The sequence below is a fragment of the Phyllobates terribilis genome, unplaced genomic scaffold, assembly GCF_046119375.1.
Source record: "Phyllobates terribilis strain yellow unplaced genomic scaffold, ASM4611937v1 Scaffold_9__5_contigs__length_417890890, whole genome shotgun sequence".
Taxonomy (NCBI): Eukaryota; Metazoa; Chordata; class Amphibia; order Anura; family Dendrobatidae; genus Phyllobates; species Phyllobates terribilis.
The window spans coordinates 107252306-107268753 of NW_027362769.1; the positions used below are offsets into that span (position 1 = coordinate 107252306).

Consider the following 16448-nt stretch of genomic DNA (forward strand, 5'->3'; position numbering starts at 1 on the left):
GATAAGACTCAAATACCTGATTGGAGCGACAACTTTAGTTTTTTGTCAGGGCAGGAACAGGTTGGCTCTGAGGACGACGGGTGTGATAACGCACAGGGTGATGATGATGAGGTCGGAGATCCCACTTACTGTCAACCCACAGTCAGCCAAGAGATGAGGTCAGCAGAGGAGGTGGAGGAAGATGCTAGTGACGACGAGGTCAGGTTGCGCCTTCCTGGACAGAGACGTAGTACTGGAAGCACGTCAACAACTGCATCCTCAAACACAACTCTGCCTCTCACCACAAGTCGTGGTGGCTCTTCAGGTCGCATGGGTGCTAAGCCTTGCATAGCCTGGGCATTTTTTCAGATCGATAAAGATGACCCAACTCGTGTTATCTGTAACATTTGTCAGCAAAAGCTAAGTAGAGGCCAAAAAATACATAGTTTGAGTACTTCATGCATGAACCGGCACATGGACATGAAGCATAAGTTGCAGTGGGAAGCTCAGTGTGCTACAATGCGGCCTAGCCGGCCGGGCCAACCACCGTCTGCCATATCTTGTGCATCCGCGGCCTCTTCATCCTCTGTGACTGGGGGGACAGCAGTCACACCTGTTTTGGGGCGCAGACCTGCCACCTCTTTACCCGCAACAGCCAGCGTGATTGGCAGGTCATCATTTTCTTTGGAGGTGGTAACACCAGCTGGTCTTGAGCGCTGTCCGACATCGATAGCACCACCTTTGGATCAAGGCAACCTAACATGTCCGCCTGCATCTTCCTCACAGACCGGCAGTTTGCCGGGGACACCCTTATCAACCCCGTCTAAGCACAATAGCCAGCCCTCGGTCCCTCAGATGTGGACAAGTAAAAGACCATTTCCTCCTAGCCATGAGAAAGCTAAGAGGTTGAATTTCACCATCTGCAAGCTCTTGGCTACAGAAATGCTGCCTTTCCGCCTGGTGGACACAGAGGATTTTCGAGACCTTATGTCCGTCGCAGTGCCCCAGTACCAGATGCCCAGTCGGCACTACTTCTCAAAGAAAGGTGTGCCTGCGCTCCACCAGCATGTCGCACACAACATCACCGCTTCTTTGAGAAACTCTGTGTGTGACAGGGTGCATTTCACCACAGACACTTGGACGAGTAGGCATGGACAGGGGCGTTACATGTCGCTGACTGGACACTGGGTAACTATGGTGACAGCAGGACAAGGGGCTGCTGTCCAAGTCTTGCCGTCCCCACGAGTTGTGCGTCAATCCTCTTTATGTCAAAGTTCCTCCACTGCTTCTGCCTCCTCAACCTCCTCTCGGTCTTCCACCTGCACCCAAAGCCTGTCTGGTCATGCCACAAGCTTTCTAACTGCGCAGAAGGGATCCTGCACACCTCCTTACTATGCTGGCAGTAGGGCTCAACGTCATCAGGCGGTTTTTACATTGAAATGTCTGGGAAATGTGAGTCACACAGCTGAGGAGTTGTGGTCAGCTCTGGAGAACCAATTTCATGAATGGCTGTCTCCACTGGACCTGAAACCAGGGAAGGCCGTGTGCGACAATGCTGCAAACCTGGGTGCGGCCCTTCGCCGGGGCAATGTCACACACGTGCCTTGTATGGCTCACGTGTTGAACCTGGTTGTCCAGCAATTTTTAGCCCACTATCCCGGACTAGATGGCCTTCTGCAGAGGGCACGGTAGCTGTGTGCTCACTTCCGCCGTTCGCATCCCGCAGCTCAGCGACTTACATCTCTACAGAAGTCGTTGGGCCTGCCACTTCACCGGCTAAAATGCGATGTGCCTACCCGGTGGAATTCAACTCTGCACATGTTGCAGCGACTGTGGCAGCACCGACAAGCCCTGGTGCAATACGTTCTGACGTATAGCCTGGGCCAACGAGATTCAGAGGTGGGGCAAATCACGCTGGAGGAGTGGTCTCAGATCAGGGACCTATGCACCCTTCTGCACAGTTTTGAAATGGCGACGAAGATGTTTAGTGCTGACGATGCCATTATCAGCATGACTATTCCGGTGATTTACATGCTGGAGCACATGTTAAACAGAATTCGGAGTCAGGTGGTGGCACAAGAGGAGGTGGAGGAAGTAGAGGAGGAGGAGTTGTATGCGGAAGGGCTAACATCTGCAAGGTCCAGACGGTCGGCAGCACCAAGGCGGCAGGCATGTGAGGGTGGGGGAGATGATTTTACCAGGGCGCATGGTAGCAGCCAAACTAGTGAGGAAGGTGCAGGAGCCCAGGAAGAAGTGGAGGACGAACTGATGGAAGACTCATCAGATGAGGGAGACCTTGATCACATTTCTGTTGTGCGAGGTTGGGGGGAGAGGACAGAGGAAGGAAGCATGATTGTTACCTCGCCACCAACACAACAGGGACTTGGTGCTCCTGGATGCGCAACACACATGAGTGCCTTCTTGCTGCACTACCTGCAACATGACCCTCGAATTGTGAGAATTAGAAATAATCCTGACTACTGGGTTGCCACACTGTTAGATCCCCGGTACAAAAGTAAATTTGCAGAAATTATTCCTGCCATAGAAAGGGATGCACGCATGCAGGAGTATCAGCAGAGACTGTTGCAGAATCTTACATGTGCTTTTCCACAAAATACCAGTGGTGCACGTAGTGAATCTCACAGTTCCAACTTGCCAACCGTGGGACCGTCAAGTGTTCAGCACTCAAACCGTAACAGAACCACAGTATCTGCTGGTAACATCAATTTTGCGGAATCATTTCACCACTTTTTTAGCCCATCCTTTGCAAGGCCACAGGAGACAAGAAGTCTGACACATAGTCAACGCCTAGAGACGATGGTACAGGAGTATCTCCAAGTAAACATTGAAGCCACGACTGTGTCACTGGACCCTTGCTCTTTTTGGGCTTCCAATCTGGATAAATGGCCGGAGCTAGCCACTTACGCCTTGGAGATCTTGTCATGCCCCGCAGCCAGCGTTCTGTCTGAACGTGTGTTCAGCGCTGCTGGTGGTGTGCTGACAGATAAGCGCACGCGGCTCTCCACTGATAATGTAGACAGACTCACGTTCATAAAGATGAACAAATCATGGATCCGAAACGACTTTTCTACCCCTGTGTCATCCTGGGGAGAGTAAAAGCTTGATGATTGGTTAAAATCACCCTACCAACCGTTTTAAGCTTTCAAATTACTAATCATGTTTATCTGTATCTTGACTGGAAAATAATTTGGGCTTTGTAGCAGTGTGCAGCACTGATCCTATTAGGCCATCTATAATAAGCTTCACCAGATTTAAAATTAAAAATAATTTTTAGCTGCATCTAGCCCGGAAAATAATTTTGGGGCTCCGAGATGCGCAAGACACATAAGTGCCTTCTTGCTGCACTACCTGCAGCATGACCCTCATATTGTCAGAATTCGAAGTAATCATGACTACTGGGTTGCCACACTCTTAGATCCCCCAAACTTTTCGATCAACCTTTTCATTTTAATAAAGACCAAAAAAATGGTCATTTTTGAAATTATAAGCATTAGCAGGTTGTTAGAAACTGAAATCAAACAGTTTTCAACTCAAAACTTTATTCTAGGTGATGTTACATTTTCACATAGGACCCCTTGTTCGAAAGGAGCTTCTGAACTCTCTCGTCCATTGAATTTGTCAGGTTTTGGATGGTTTCTGCTTCAATTGTTTTGCATGAGGACAGAATACCCTCCCAGAGCTGTTGCTTAGATGTGAACTGCCTCCCGCCATCATAGACACTCCTTTTAATGATGCTCCAAAGGTTCTGAATGGGGTAGAGGTCAGGGGAGCATGGGGGTCACACCATAAGTTTGTCCCCTTTTATGCCCATATCAGCCAGAGATGCAGATGTTTTATGTGCAGCATGAGATGGTGCATTATCATGCAGAAAAATGATCTTGCTGTGAAATACACGGTTCTTCTTCTTGAACCATGGCAGGAAGTGCTGTTTGAGAAAATCCACATACATTATGGAGTTCATCTTTAGCGCCTTCAGGGATCCTAAAGGGGCCGACAATCTCTCTCCCCATGATTCCAGCCCAAAACATTACTCCACCTCCTCCTTGTTGGCGCTGTAGCCGTGTTTGCGTGGGGTGTCCATCAACCAGCCATCCTCCACTCCATTCATCTGGACCATCGAGCGCTGCACGGCACTCATCCGTGAACAAAACAGTTTTGAAATCAGTCTTCATGTAATGTTTGGCCCACTGGAGCCGTTTCTGCTTGTGTGAAGTGGATAGAGGAGGTCGACAGGATGGCGTATGCATAGCTGCAAACCTCTGAAGGACCCTGCATCTTGTTGTTCGGGGGACGTTGGAGGCACAAGCAGCTTCAAAAACTTGTCTGCTGCTATGACAAGGCTTTTTTGCCGCTGCTCTTTCAACCTGACGTAATTGCCTGTAGGAAAGAGTCCTCAATTTGCCCTTATCAGCACGCACACGTGTGTACTGTGAATCAGCTACATACTTCTTGATTGCCAAGACACTTCATCCTGATCATCGCACAATGTTGATTGTAGTCATGCCTTGACCTAAACACTCCACAATTTGTTGCTTCTCAGCAGCCGACACATCCTTTTTCTTTCCCATTTTGGCAGAAAATGTAGGCTGCTGAATAATGTGAGAGAGCCTTCTTAAGTAGTCTTGCCTTTCATTGGACACACCTGACAAACTAATTAGCACTGGTGTCTGCAATTGCTTACAGTGATATAAAGAGCCCTGACACACATCACCATCAATGAGTTTAACTGACAAACAAACAAATTCTTCCCTTATCACTCCTAAACACTTTTTGCATAATAATTTGGAACGCGGTGTACATGTGCTTTTCCACAAAACACCAGTGGTTCACGTAGTGAATCTTACAGTTCTAACTTGCCAACCGTGGTCTGTATGGAATTGTTCAATAAAGGGCCCAAAATTAAGATAACATAGATGGGAGAGGTCTCTATGAATAGGAATTCCTAAGTATTTGATACCCTGTGAGGGCCAGGCAAAGGGAAAGTTGGACTGGATGGAATCCTATATGGATTTGGGGAGGGAGACATCGAGGGCCTCAGACTTCGCTGCATTGATTTTAAAATTTTACCATGTAACAAAGTGATCTATTTCAGCCATAACAGCATGGATGGATATATGTGATTGAGTGATATATACTAGGACATCATCAGCAAATAGAGAGCACTGTTAGAGACGGGAGGGGATCTCACTTCTTCTCAGGTAGCTAAAAGAGATTAACTATATAGATATCCTATAGGAATGACGCTTCAAATAAGACACTCACTACAGACTGTCTCAAGAGAAAATGATCTAGTTTATTTTAAGATGTAATGTAATTATATACCCCAATCAACGTGGGTTGTGCTTCGGTTCATGCGTATGAGATTATGTAAATAATATGTTGTCCTTGGCGTAAAATAATTAAATAACAGCTGCTTGTCAATACGTCTGCAGGATATTCATGATGTATTATACTCCCAACATCCTTTCTCACTGATAATCCTGAATACAGTCCAGGTCATGGTGAACTTAGGGAGTTTCCTAGTGGTGATATATTGGGACTTTATTTTGTGTACAGACATAGGACAAGTATGATAATTATAAACCAATGAGCCAATTCTTATAAAGGTCATGAGGACATTACAAGAAAACAGAACAGACAAAAGTATTGCTACATAAGGATTATCTGAAAAACAAGTCTTCTTAAAGGCAATAATTTGAAGCTGAACCATTATTTTAACAATTCCCCTCTTTTTATCATCTTGTCATAATGTCTATCCCTCATGTCCCTACCTAAATTCTAGGCCTGCAAATTAACCCTACTTCACGACATCACGGGGCTTACCCTCCGTATGTAGTGGGATGCCAGTCCTGCTGCGCATCCGTTCAAATTAATTTGTTATCAGACCCACTGTCCCTTACTTTTCCTACCATTTTCTGAATATAGTTGCTATATGTATAGAGGGATTGTGAGGTATATGTTTACCTTAATATAATAGATTACTGTGTATATAAAACTATAGGTTATATGTTTTGTATCTTGAGTAAATAGTAGCAGAGAGTTCAGCATATATCAGGTTCCATCCTCTGCTGGTAGGATTTGCTTTTCAGACCAATGGCTTTGCGCAGAACATACAATCCGATAAGTCTGCTGCAGTCATCTTGTTGCAGAAGATGCATTCTCGCTGTGCTGTGGTTATTATTGTAGTCAGGACTTGGGTTTGTTTCACTTCAGTGTCTGTATCAATTTTATGTTGGGATTTACCTGGAAAACACTTACAATTAGAAGCAAGAATTTTCTTTATCATTATTACAAAAAGTTTTATAATTATTGCAACTACCACTATTACAAACACAGCCTGGATCAAGAAGTGTATGACCCCACTTATCCATCCTCCAATTCCCCTAAATAAATTTAAAGGATTTATCCAAGCGAGCCACTCGGGTAGTGGTAAATTATCTAAGGCATTTGCCTTCCGCACACCTTCCTTGATCCGCTGTGCTTGTTTTATATCATGTGTAACTTGCATTAAACCAGTGGGATTTATAAAATGGCAACATGCTGGTCCCACTACCTGACAGAAACCTCCTTGTGAGGCAGTAAGATAGTCCAGCACCATAGAATGTTGATTGGTTATCATTATCAGTTGTTTCATGTAGGCAGATTCTATATTGATTGCATCAAATAAATAATCAGTTATATTATCAAAAACGTCCCCCAGTTCTTCTATCATCTGGGCATTTCTCATTGTACCAAAGGTTACCCCCAAGGGACCAGTTAAAACCATTCCTGCCTTGAGATACCAAGGTGTTCCCATGAGATGTTTTCTTGGTGGGGGAGTTATACTTCTTTTTGCAAGCATATGGTTGGGCACATTTTTGTAGGGAAAGTCCTTATCTTCCCAAACCCATGTGGCAGGCTCTAATCTAGCCAATGTACAGGTACCTTCTGCACCCTTGGGTATCCATCGGTAGGCCTTGTCTCCACATACTATATACACACCCTTTGGTAACTGAAATTGAAACTCGTTTAGGAAGGCCATAACAATAGTTACTAAACGTACTGTTTTTGGGTATAAACACCAAGAATCCTCTAAATCAGTAGTGACTGCTCTATAGTATTGGAGAACTAAACATTGGGGTTGGGTGTTAATACTTATGGACATTTCGGATGCACCATCTCCCATTTGGCCTTCCCTTGTTTCTTCATCAATATATATAGCTCCCCTCTCTGTACATTGGTGGGTATCTCCTATAGCAAAAAGATACTCCTTTGTCCAATTGCTATGAATATGCCTTTCCAGGCAAGTCGGTTTACATTGCTGACCACCTGTACTGACAACATAAGGGACAGGGTTTTTTGCTGCGAAGCTGAGCTTCAATTGCTGATCAGGTATTTTTCCTAAGTAATGTCTATTACTTTCCTTGTTTCTCCAGGTACCATCAAATTCTGCAAATTCATATAAATTATTTTTATCTTTGTTAGTTAGTGGCTTGGTCAAATTGACCTGAAACCAAGGCTGTTTAGTCCATCCCGTAATTGGAAGAGCTGCCAAAGTTTTACTCTCCTGGGATGGTAAATTTAATGCGTACATGTTCCAACATCTTTCCCTAAGGATTTCATCTTCAGGGATGGGGGTTGCAAAATAGGGCATAGTTTTGGCAGCTATGGGGGCATGTGTGCAAATCCAACAGTTTGAAAGATTCCTAGCACGGGCTACATAATCGTGATATTTTACAAACTTATTACTCCATTGTTTTGTTTGTTCATCCTCCCACTCTATTGGTATTTGGGCACCTCCTTTTTCTTGGAATGACACAAGTAATATAAACACATGGAAAAAGAAATACTTCCCAAAGCCCATTTTGGTTTAATTCTTGTGGAACTTCTTGCAATGTGAGGCGTGGATCCAGGTGGGTTTTCCTTCCACCTTCACTGACGTAGGTGTTGTCAGTTGGATTTGGTAAGGCCCTTCGAATCGTGGATCCAAGCTTTTTCTTATGTGTTTTCGTATCGTTACCCAATCCCCAGGGTTGAGGCTGTGCGTGCCTTGTAAAGAGGAAGGATCTGGAATGGAACTGAAAACACGGTCATGAATCTGTTGTAACACAATTTGTAAAGCTCCCACATATGATGTCATATTTGAATGTAAGGCCTGCAACTGTTGAGGGAAGTAAAGCCCAGTCTTTGGTGGTCCCCCAAACAATATCTCATATGGACTGAGACTAGTTCTCCTCATTGGGGTTACTCTAACAGAGTACAACGCTATGGGGAGGCACTCAGTCCAGGGTTTTCCTGTCTCTGCCATTGCCTTTTGTATTTTTGATTTGAGTGTACCATTCAGCCTTTCCACCCTACCACTGCTCTGTGGGTGATAGGGAGTGTGGAAGGACTGTTGGATCCCTAAGGCGTCCAAAATTTCCTGACAAACTTGAGAGGTGAAATGGCTGCCTCTGTCACTTTCTATCACCTCAGGGACTCCATATCTGCATACTACTTCAGAGAGTAGTTTCTTGGCTACTGTTTTAGCATTAGCTTTTGCAACTGGCCAGGCCTCTGGCCATGATGAGAATAAATCGATACAAACAAGCACATACTCATAAATGCCTACCTTCGGGAGCTGAATGAAATCTATCTGAAGTCGCTGAAACGGGTATAATGGTCTCACGGTGCACCTTGATGGCACTTTCACCGTTCTTCCCACATTGTGACATGCACAGATTATGCATCCCTGTATGAATTTAACAGCAGCATAGTGGAATCCTGGTGCTACCCAATAGATTTTTACCTGACTTACCATTGCATCTTTGGACTGATGGGTTGGTCCATGAGAAAGAGTGCACATCATAGAGTACAGGGATCTTGGCAGACAGTATTTGCCATCTGCTCTCCACAGTCCATCCTTTCCCTGTTTAGCTGAGCGTTTAGTCCATTCTTTCCTATCTGGTGCAGAGGCCTGATCCTGTAGGCTCTGCAAGAGGTCCAAGTCCACACTCCCAGACACTTGCACAGTGTATGTTTCTACTGGGAGGGGCAACAGGGCTGCCGCTTTTGCAGCTGCATCCGCCCTCCTGTTTCCCTCAGCCTCTTTTGTGCACTCTTTGGTATGAGCTTGTACTTTTACGATAGCAACTTGCTTTGGCAACTCCAGTGCTCTGAGGAGTTGTGCTACTGCTTCCGCATTTTTTATGGGTTTGCCAGAAGAACCAATAAACTTTCTGCTTTTCCATATGGGACCATAATCATGGCAAATGCCAAATGCGTAGCGACTGTCTGTAAAAACATTCGCAATTCTGTTTTCTGCAATTATACATGCTTCAGCGAGTGCTTTTAACTCAGCTTCCTGGGCAGACATTCTAGGGGACAATGCTTCGCCCTTCAATACTTCATTTTGACTGACTATGGCATAGCCTGTATGGGGCTTCCCATCTAGGTAGTATCGGGAGCCATCTACATATAGTTCTAGATCCGCCCCGGACATTGGTGTTTCTTGCACATTGGCCAGTGGCTTTGTTTCTGCGTCCATTAACTCAAAGCAGTTATGCTCAAAGTATAATGTTTCATCATCAATTGGTTCAGGTATTAGCGTGGCAGGGTTAAGAGTTGTACATCTTCTGATAGTGACATTTGGGGGAGTCAATAATGCCACCTCGTATTTGGTCAATCTGCTCATGGACAGATGTTTTGTCCTGGCCTGGAGCAGAAGTTCCTGTACTGAATGGGGAGCTTGAATTTCCAGTGCATTGTCTAGCACTATATCAGCCACTTTTTCCTTCAAGATGGCACATGCGGCTACCGCTCTGATGCACGAGGGTGCCCCCTTTGCAACAACGTCTAGCTGAGTAGAGTAGTACCCTAGGGGACGATATCTGCCTCCATGTTTTTGAGTAAGCACACCTTTGGCATGCCCCCCTGATTCACAACAGAAAAGGGAAAATGGCAAAAAGTAGTTAGGGATTCCCAGTGCTGGTGCTGAGAGAATGGCGTCCTTGAGCATTTGGAACCCCTGTTTTGCTTCTAGGGTCAGCAAATAAAGCTGACCCTTATTGCATGCAGAGAGCACGTCAAATAGGGGCTGCATCATGGCAGATGCAGAAGGAATCCACTCTCTACAGTAGCTGACCAACCCCAGGAATGTTCTTAGTGTGCTGGAAGTAGTTGGTTCTACAGCCTGGCTGATTGCTTTTTTTCTCTCTGCAGTGATGTGTTTGAGTTGGAAGGAGATACAATGTCCCAGGAATACCACTCTTTCTTTTGCAATTTGTAGCTTTTCCTTAGATACCTTGCAACCTTCGTGGTACAAGAAAATCAGCAAGGATAATGTCTCTTTTAAACATACATCCTTACTTGGGGTGCACAACAGTAGATCATCCACATACTGAAGTAGCTGGATGTCCTTATTCTCAGGATGCCAAGAAAGGAGCACTCCTGCCATTGCCTCAGAAAACACGGAGGGAGAGGTTGCTCCCCCTTGAGGCAATCGGGTCCAGCAATACTGTTTTCCTCCATGTGTGAAGGCAAACAGCAGCTGGCTGTCATCATCAATTGGCACTGAGAAGAAGGCATTACTGAGGTCAATTACCGTGAAAAATTTTGCATTGGATGGAATTTGATTCAAAAGAGTATGCGGATTCGGGACTATAGGTGTATCTATAACCATCAATTTATTTATCTCTCTCAAATCATGGACCATACGGTATCCTACCGGTTGGCCCACAATTTGCTTTTTCCTTACTGGAAACATCGGAAAATTAAAAGGGGATGATGTCTCTCACTAGTTCTCAACCAGGCAGCAACCTGTGCTCCGTAATCATGCTTATCAATCCATTGTGAATGTTCCTGACTGAACCGTCTCCATCTCTCAGCATCTAAGCATCCCTTGGCTGGCATACCAGCCCTTTTCAATATTTTTGTTGCATCCTTTACAGCTGCCCTGCCATGCTCCATTCTCACCAGATCACACATGGTGCACCTCGGATCCTTGTTCCTTGATCTGGAGATTCGAGCACCCATAACAGGATTTGTCAAGGGTTGCGATCCCTATCTTCAGAATCCTGCTATATAATCAGCTGGGTCAACCAGTCAGATACGTTAGCTGGTTACCCCTGATTCAATCAGCTGGGTCAACAGGTCAAGTACGTTAGCCAGTTACCCCTGATTCGAGGGCCTTAAGCTGAACTGCAACTCTTTGCTCTGCTCTGATGCTGAGACAAATCTGTCTAAACAAATAAATGTAGACTATTATAAATGTAACTGTTCCAAAGGCAATTGCTATATATTCTTCATACATCTGGCTCAGAGTCCCCACTTGATAAATATCCGATATCTATTCCTGAATCTATGTCAATATCGGCAATATAATTATCATGCGTAATAATATTCTGCCATGCAGGCATATAAAATCTGCTTTGTATAATATATTGCCACTCTTGCCCAATAGCGTGTGGATGTGGCACAATATGGCAGGAGAAAACTCGGCACGTAAGGTTGTTTCTTCTATATTGATGTGTATTAACAGGGTACAAATGTATCCTTTCTAGAAACCAAGCGGTGTACCTGCGATGAGGTACTCGCTTTTTCACTACTGTAACTGAACACAAACACTTTTCACAAACCATGTATATATTTTTCAATCACCATTTCATCACCGTTTCAATCACTATCACTTCCTCATTTTCAACCTCAGTAGTTCTGATATTCCAATTATGATAAAAACTATCTAAGGCCATTGGGCAGAACCATGTTATATTCCCTGGAATATAAAGTCTATGTATTATTACCGCTAAATCAGCATAAGAATAGTCATAAAGAGTACACGGCTGAACGTAAGAATGACTATTAATACAGAGATATTCCAATGTACAGCATGAATTATCTTCCTCCCATAGCCCCCACCCTGTTGATTCTCTACTAACACCACAGTTACCCAAAATACGTGTGATAGTTCCGTACTGGTAATGGCAAATAAGTGTACTACATATACATTGGGTACACGTCATATAATCACTTATATCTCATACATTTTTGCCATAATAAACATACAAACATGAATTCAGCACAGTTACACTTAGTAGGAACATTAATTAAGTGGGAAGCAGCAATGATTGGGGATTAATTGAGGTAGAAGTACTATATATATTATATGTATTAGATAATGCATGCAAAAGTGCAGAAATATGATATAGTATTTAAATTAGTAATTTTCCAGTTATGTGAAATTGTTAGTAATAATATATAGTAAGAAATTAATAATAATGATAATAAAATTGCTACCTGAGTGTTTCCCGTTCAAGATCCCCGGAGACTGACCTAGGTTGACCCCACCTCTCCCGGAGAGAAATTTGTTCAGAGTGTTAAGGCCACTCACTTACCCGGCCGGGGTTTGTTTCTGTTCGGGATAGGGGTAAAGCTGTTGTTCAGTCTCAGATGAAATTAAAAGGAAAATAGATCTCGCTGGGGCCTCCAGCTGTTAGAGACGGGAGGGGATCTCACTTCTTCTCAGGTAGCTAAAAGAGATTAACTATATAGATATCCTATAGGAATGACGCTTCAAATAAGACACTCACTACAGACTGTCTCAAGAGAAAATGATCTAGTTTATTTTAAGATGTAATGTAATTATATACCCCAATCAACGTGGGTTGTGCTTCGGTTCATGCGTATGAGATTATGTAAATAATATGTTGTCCTTGGCGTAAAATAATTAAATAACAGCTGCTTGTCAATACGTCTGCAGGATATTCATGATGTATTATACTCCCAACATCCTTTCTCACTGATAATCCTGAATACAGTCCAGGTCATGGTGAACTTAGGGAGTTTCCTAGTGGTGATATATTGGGACTTTATTTTGTGTACAGACATAGGACAAGTATGATAATTATAAACCAATGAGCCAATTCTTATAAAGGTCATGAGGACATTACAAGAAAACAGAACAGACAAAAGTATTGCTACATAAGGATTATCTGAAAAACAAGTCTTCTTAAAGGCAATAATTTGAAGCTGAACCATTATTTTAACAGCGCTTGTACTCGGTGCCTCCCACCTCAATCCACCTAATATTGGGGTTATGGCGAATTGATGAGAGCAGGTGCTCCGTCACTAGGATGTATAAGAGAGGGGACAGAGGACATCCCTGCCTTGTCCCATTGGTGATTGTGAAAGGTGATGAAAATGTTCTGACGCACCCCCTGGGCCTTGAGACACCCGGAGCCGGACCCTTTTTGGTGGATGCTGGTGGTTGTAGTCTTCGTGGCGGCGATCCGGTTCCGTGGCTCAGGGCGGTCAAACCAGTGGCGGAACTATTTATGTGGTTTTGATGTTTAAATGTCCGACTACGCCACCCGTGGATTGCGGTCAGAGTGAACCGCCGCTACAGGGCAGACCGCTAAGGCTGGTGTTGTGGGTGCAGCAGAGCGTAGCATAACTCCCCACGGGAGGAGTATAGCCTCAGGGCAGTGTATGCGGAGGATGGGGGTGATGGTGCAGGGCAGCAGCAGTAACGACACGGAGTCGGTGATGCAGTTCAGGGCCTTTACTCACAGTTCTTATTATCCAAACCACGTCTGCAGGTAACGGCTGCCCACGTCGTACTGTGCTCACCAGGTGAGGGGCTCAGACAACTCCCAGATAACTTTGGAGCGCTTCACAGGACCCCCTTTGTGTGTCCTTTGTCTGGCCTTTCTTACCAACACTTCTGTCCGGCTGCCTCGGGCCTCCTCTTGGTAAACTTGGCGCCAGTTTCCCTGACCCTATGTGGTGCCTTCCTAGCGGGTGGAGCAAGGGGCTGCACCACATAAAATGTCAGAGCCTCCGGTTTCTAGCTGAGGGTCGTTTCCTGCCTCCACTAGTTCGGGGACCGGTCTCCCCCTTTGGCCTGACCCCTCCACGCAGGTGGATTCGGGCGTGCGGTGGCGACTCGCCCGTCCGCACCCCTGGGATCCCTTCATTCCTCGTTCCTGGAGCCTTCTCCGCTCCTCTTCCTTCCTTCTCCCTCTTGCAGGCCTGGGCCTCTGTTACTAGGCCCGCCTCCGGAGCAGAGCTCATGCAGAGCCCCTGCTCCCTGCCACTTCTGCTCAGACTTCTCTGCACTGAACTAAGATGGTGCCCACCTTTTATACTCCCTTCTCAATGCACCCAGGAACTGCTTCCTCCCTGCTCCTGCACTGCAGGGTTCCCCTTCCTCAGTGTTCCCTCCCCCCACTCCAGCCAGGGACAGGGACTGTCGTGCCCATCTCAGGGGCATATTGGTCGCCCTGCCCCACGGCAATGTGGTGTAATGCATGCAGGTGTCGGGTCCTGATCCACACTCCATCCTTATCTGAGAGTGAGATATCACACCTCTGGGTGAGGTGCAATACGTCTGTAGCAACCGAGCCCTCGGTGCTACAGTTCCATTTATCTTCAGCCTAGGTGACGTATTGTGATACAGGGCCGTGATTTTGGCTATAAAAGGGTCCCCTAGACCCCTACCCCAAGCTTTTTAAGAGAATCATATATGGCGTGCCAGGAGACTCTATGGAATGCTTTCTCAGCATCCAACGAGAGTATCTACTTACAAATTTTTAACTGCATCTAGCCCAGGAAATACTTTGTGCCTAGTAGCAGTGTCTGCTAGTCAGCGGATTATCCCGGCTGTTAAGCAAGCTACACCACCTGTAGTTTGGACACTTAATTTTTTCAAAGGAAATGCTTCGGGACCACGGGATACTCAGTGAAGAGCATCAGGAGGCACCCCAAGGCATAGGGGCTGGGACTGGCACTAGGATGCCTTGCGGTGGACAGCCGAGCTCGATCCTTATAAAAGCTTTTTAACTGCAGCAGCTTTAGTGGACGCTACTGGAGCTGGAATTACGCGGCTGCTGGCATGAGACTTGCCCTCCAATAGATCCTTGTAAATGGATTTAAAGTGTATTCATTCAAATTAGAGGGACAATTTAAATTAAAAAGCTTAGAGCTGCCTCCACCACAGGGGGGCTCTCTTGACCCACCAGCGGACAGGCACCAGTATTGGGAGAGGGGGGCTGGCCGTCAGGGTTCACCGCGGCTCTGGCACAAACCCGGCGACACGGAGGTGGCACGGGCAGGAGCGGACTGGCCGTCTCGGCTTCTCACTTTTTGGATTTTAGAAGGGCATGACATGCCTATATCTGTGTCTCCCCCTCCTTTTACTCCTCCACCTCTTTTCTTTTCGCATGACTATATGTACTTGTCACTTTTCCATGTGTTAGTTGTGTCTTCTGAGCAGTTTGTCAGCTTTTGGACACCTTTGAAGGTGTTTTCTATGTGTTTCTATGTGTTTTTGTTTGCCTGCCATTGGTTTTAACGGTGTTCGAAGGTGTTCGACGAACAGTTCGGCGAACACACGGGTGTTCGACGAACCGAACCGAACTCGAACACTACGGGGGTGGCTCAACACTAATTATAATTGCCAGACCTGAAATAACAAGCACTTTTCACCTATTGTGTCCACCCATTTCCTTGTAGAATGTAAGCTTGCGAGCAGGGACCTTACTCCTAAAGTTTATACTGTCTTACCTTGTTTTGAATTCATTGTATGTACATGTCCCCGCTTAATTGTAAAATGCTGCGGAATATGTTGGCGCTATATAAATAAAAAATAATAATTATTATTATTGTTGGATAAAATGTATATCACGCGAGGGTCTTGCCACAGACACTTAAACATGAACTGTGCCATGTGGGCCAAGTTGCAAAAAGGCAATTGTTCTGTGCCCCCAACAGTAGAAACAGTACCCATCCTCTCCTCACGCTGACTCGCCTCCTCCTCCTCCACCTCCTCCTCTCCAGTCCATCCAGGCTGGACAGACATGAAGCTTGGGTTGGGTGTCCCCTCTGTAGCATTACGATTCCCCTCGGTAGCACAGAAAAACAAGTCCTCTCCCTCCTTATCTTCCTCCTCATCACCCAATGTTGCCTCAGAATATTGGCTGGGTTGGGTAGTATCACCCATTGGGAAATCTGGCTCCATACCAACATGCTGGGCACTCAAAGCTTCCTCTTTGAGATTATGCAGTGATTGTTTCAAGAGACACAGCAGCGGGATGGTTACACTGATAATAGCCTGATCACCGCTCTGCAGTACTCAAAGTTCTCAAGAACCTCACAAATGTCAGCGATCCACACCCACTCGACAGTTGTTATGTGTGGTGGCTGACTCTCAGTCTGACGGGCATGTTGAAGCTGGTATTCAGCTACTGCCCTCTGCTGTTCACTAATCCTCACCAACATATGATATGTTGAGTTCCACCGCGTGGGCAGGTCGCAAATGAGTCGGTGACTTGGCAAATTCAAGCGCTTTTGCAGCGCTGTAAGAGCAGCAAAAGTGGTAGAGGAATGGCGGAAATGCCTTACTACATATTTGGATAGGATCTTGGAGCTAGGAATACCCCTTTTAAGCAAGATATATGGCTAGTTCACTTAAAGGGTTATTTCCAAAATCATAA

General features: G+C 45.4%; 1 protein-coding gene across 3 annotated transcripts; it reads right to left on the reverse strand.

Annotated features, from left to right (window-relative positions):
* Positions 1 to 5290: 5290 nt before the first annotated feature.
* Positions 5291 to 12578, reverse strand: LOC141161695 (uncharacterized). Of its 3 annotated transcripts, none has more exons than XR_012250675.1 (2): positions 12546 to 12578; positions 5291 to 6243 (listed from the first exon to the last, which is right to left on the reverse strand). XR_012250675.1 is itself a non-coding variant. In XM_073646892.1 (2 exons), exons 1-2 carry the CDS (start codon positions 9650 to 9652, stop codon positions 7746 to 7748), a joined length of 1188 nt encoding a protein of 395 aa, XP_073502993.1. In that variant the 5' UTR covers positions 9653 to 9747; the 3' UTR covers positions 5291 to 7745. The 3 variants fall into 3 exon arrangements, 1 of the variants encoding a protein (XP_073502993.1); XR_012250674.1 differs by lacking the exon at positions 12546 to 12578 and adding an exon at positions 8777 to 9747; XM_073646892.1 differs by lacking the exon at positions 12546 to 12578 and adding an exon at positions 8777 to 9747 and having other exon boundaries at positions 5291 to 8057.
* Positions 12579 to 16448: the final 3870 nt, after the last annotated feature.

Excerpts from the sequence above, each read along its gene's own strand:
- LOC141161695 (XM_073646892.1), bottom strand. The coding sequence starts at position 9,652 with ATGAGCAGATTGACCAAATACGAGGTGGCATTATTGACTCCCCCAAAT. Across the intron at positions 8,058-8,776 it reads ATCAGTCCAAAGATGCAATG|TTCCATTCCAGATCCTTCCT; the intron begins GTAAGTCAGGTA and ends CCGTGTTTTCAG.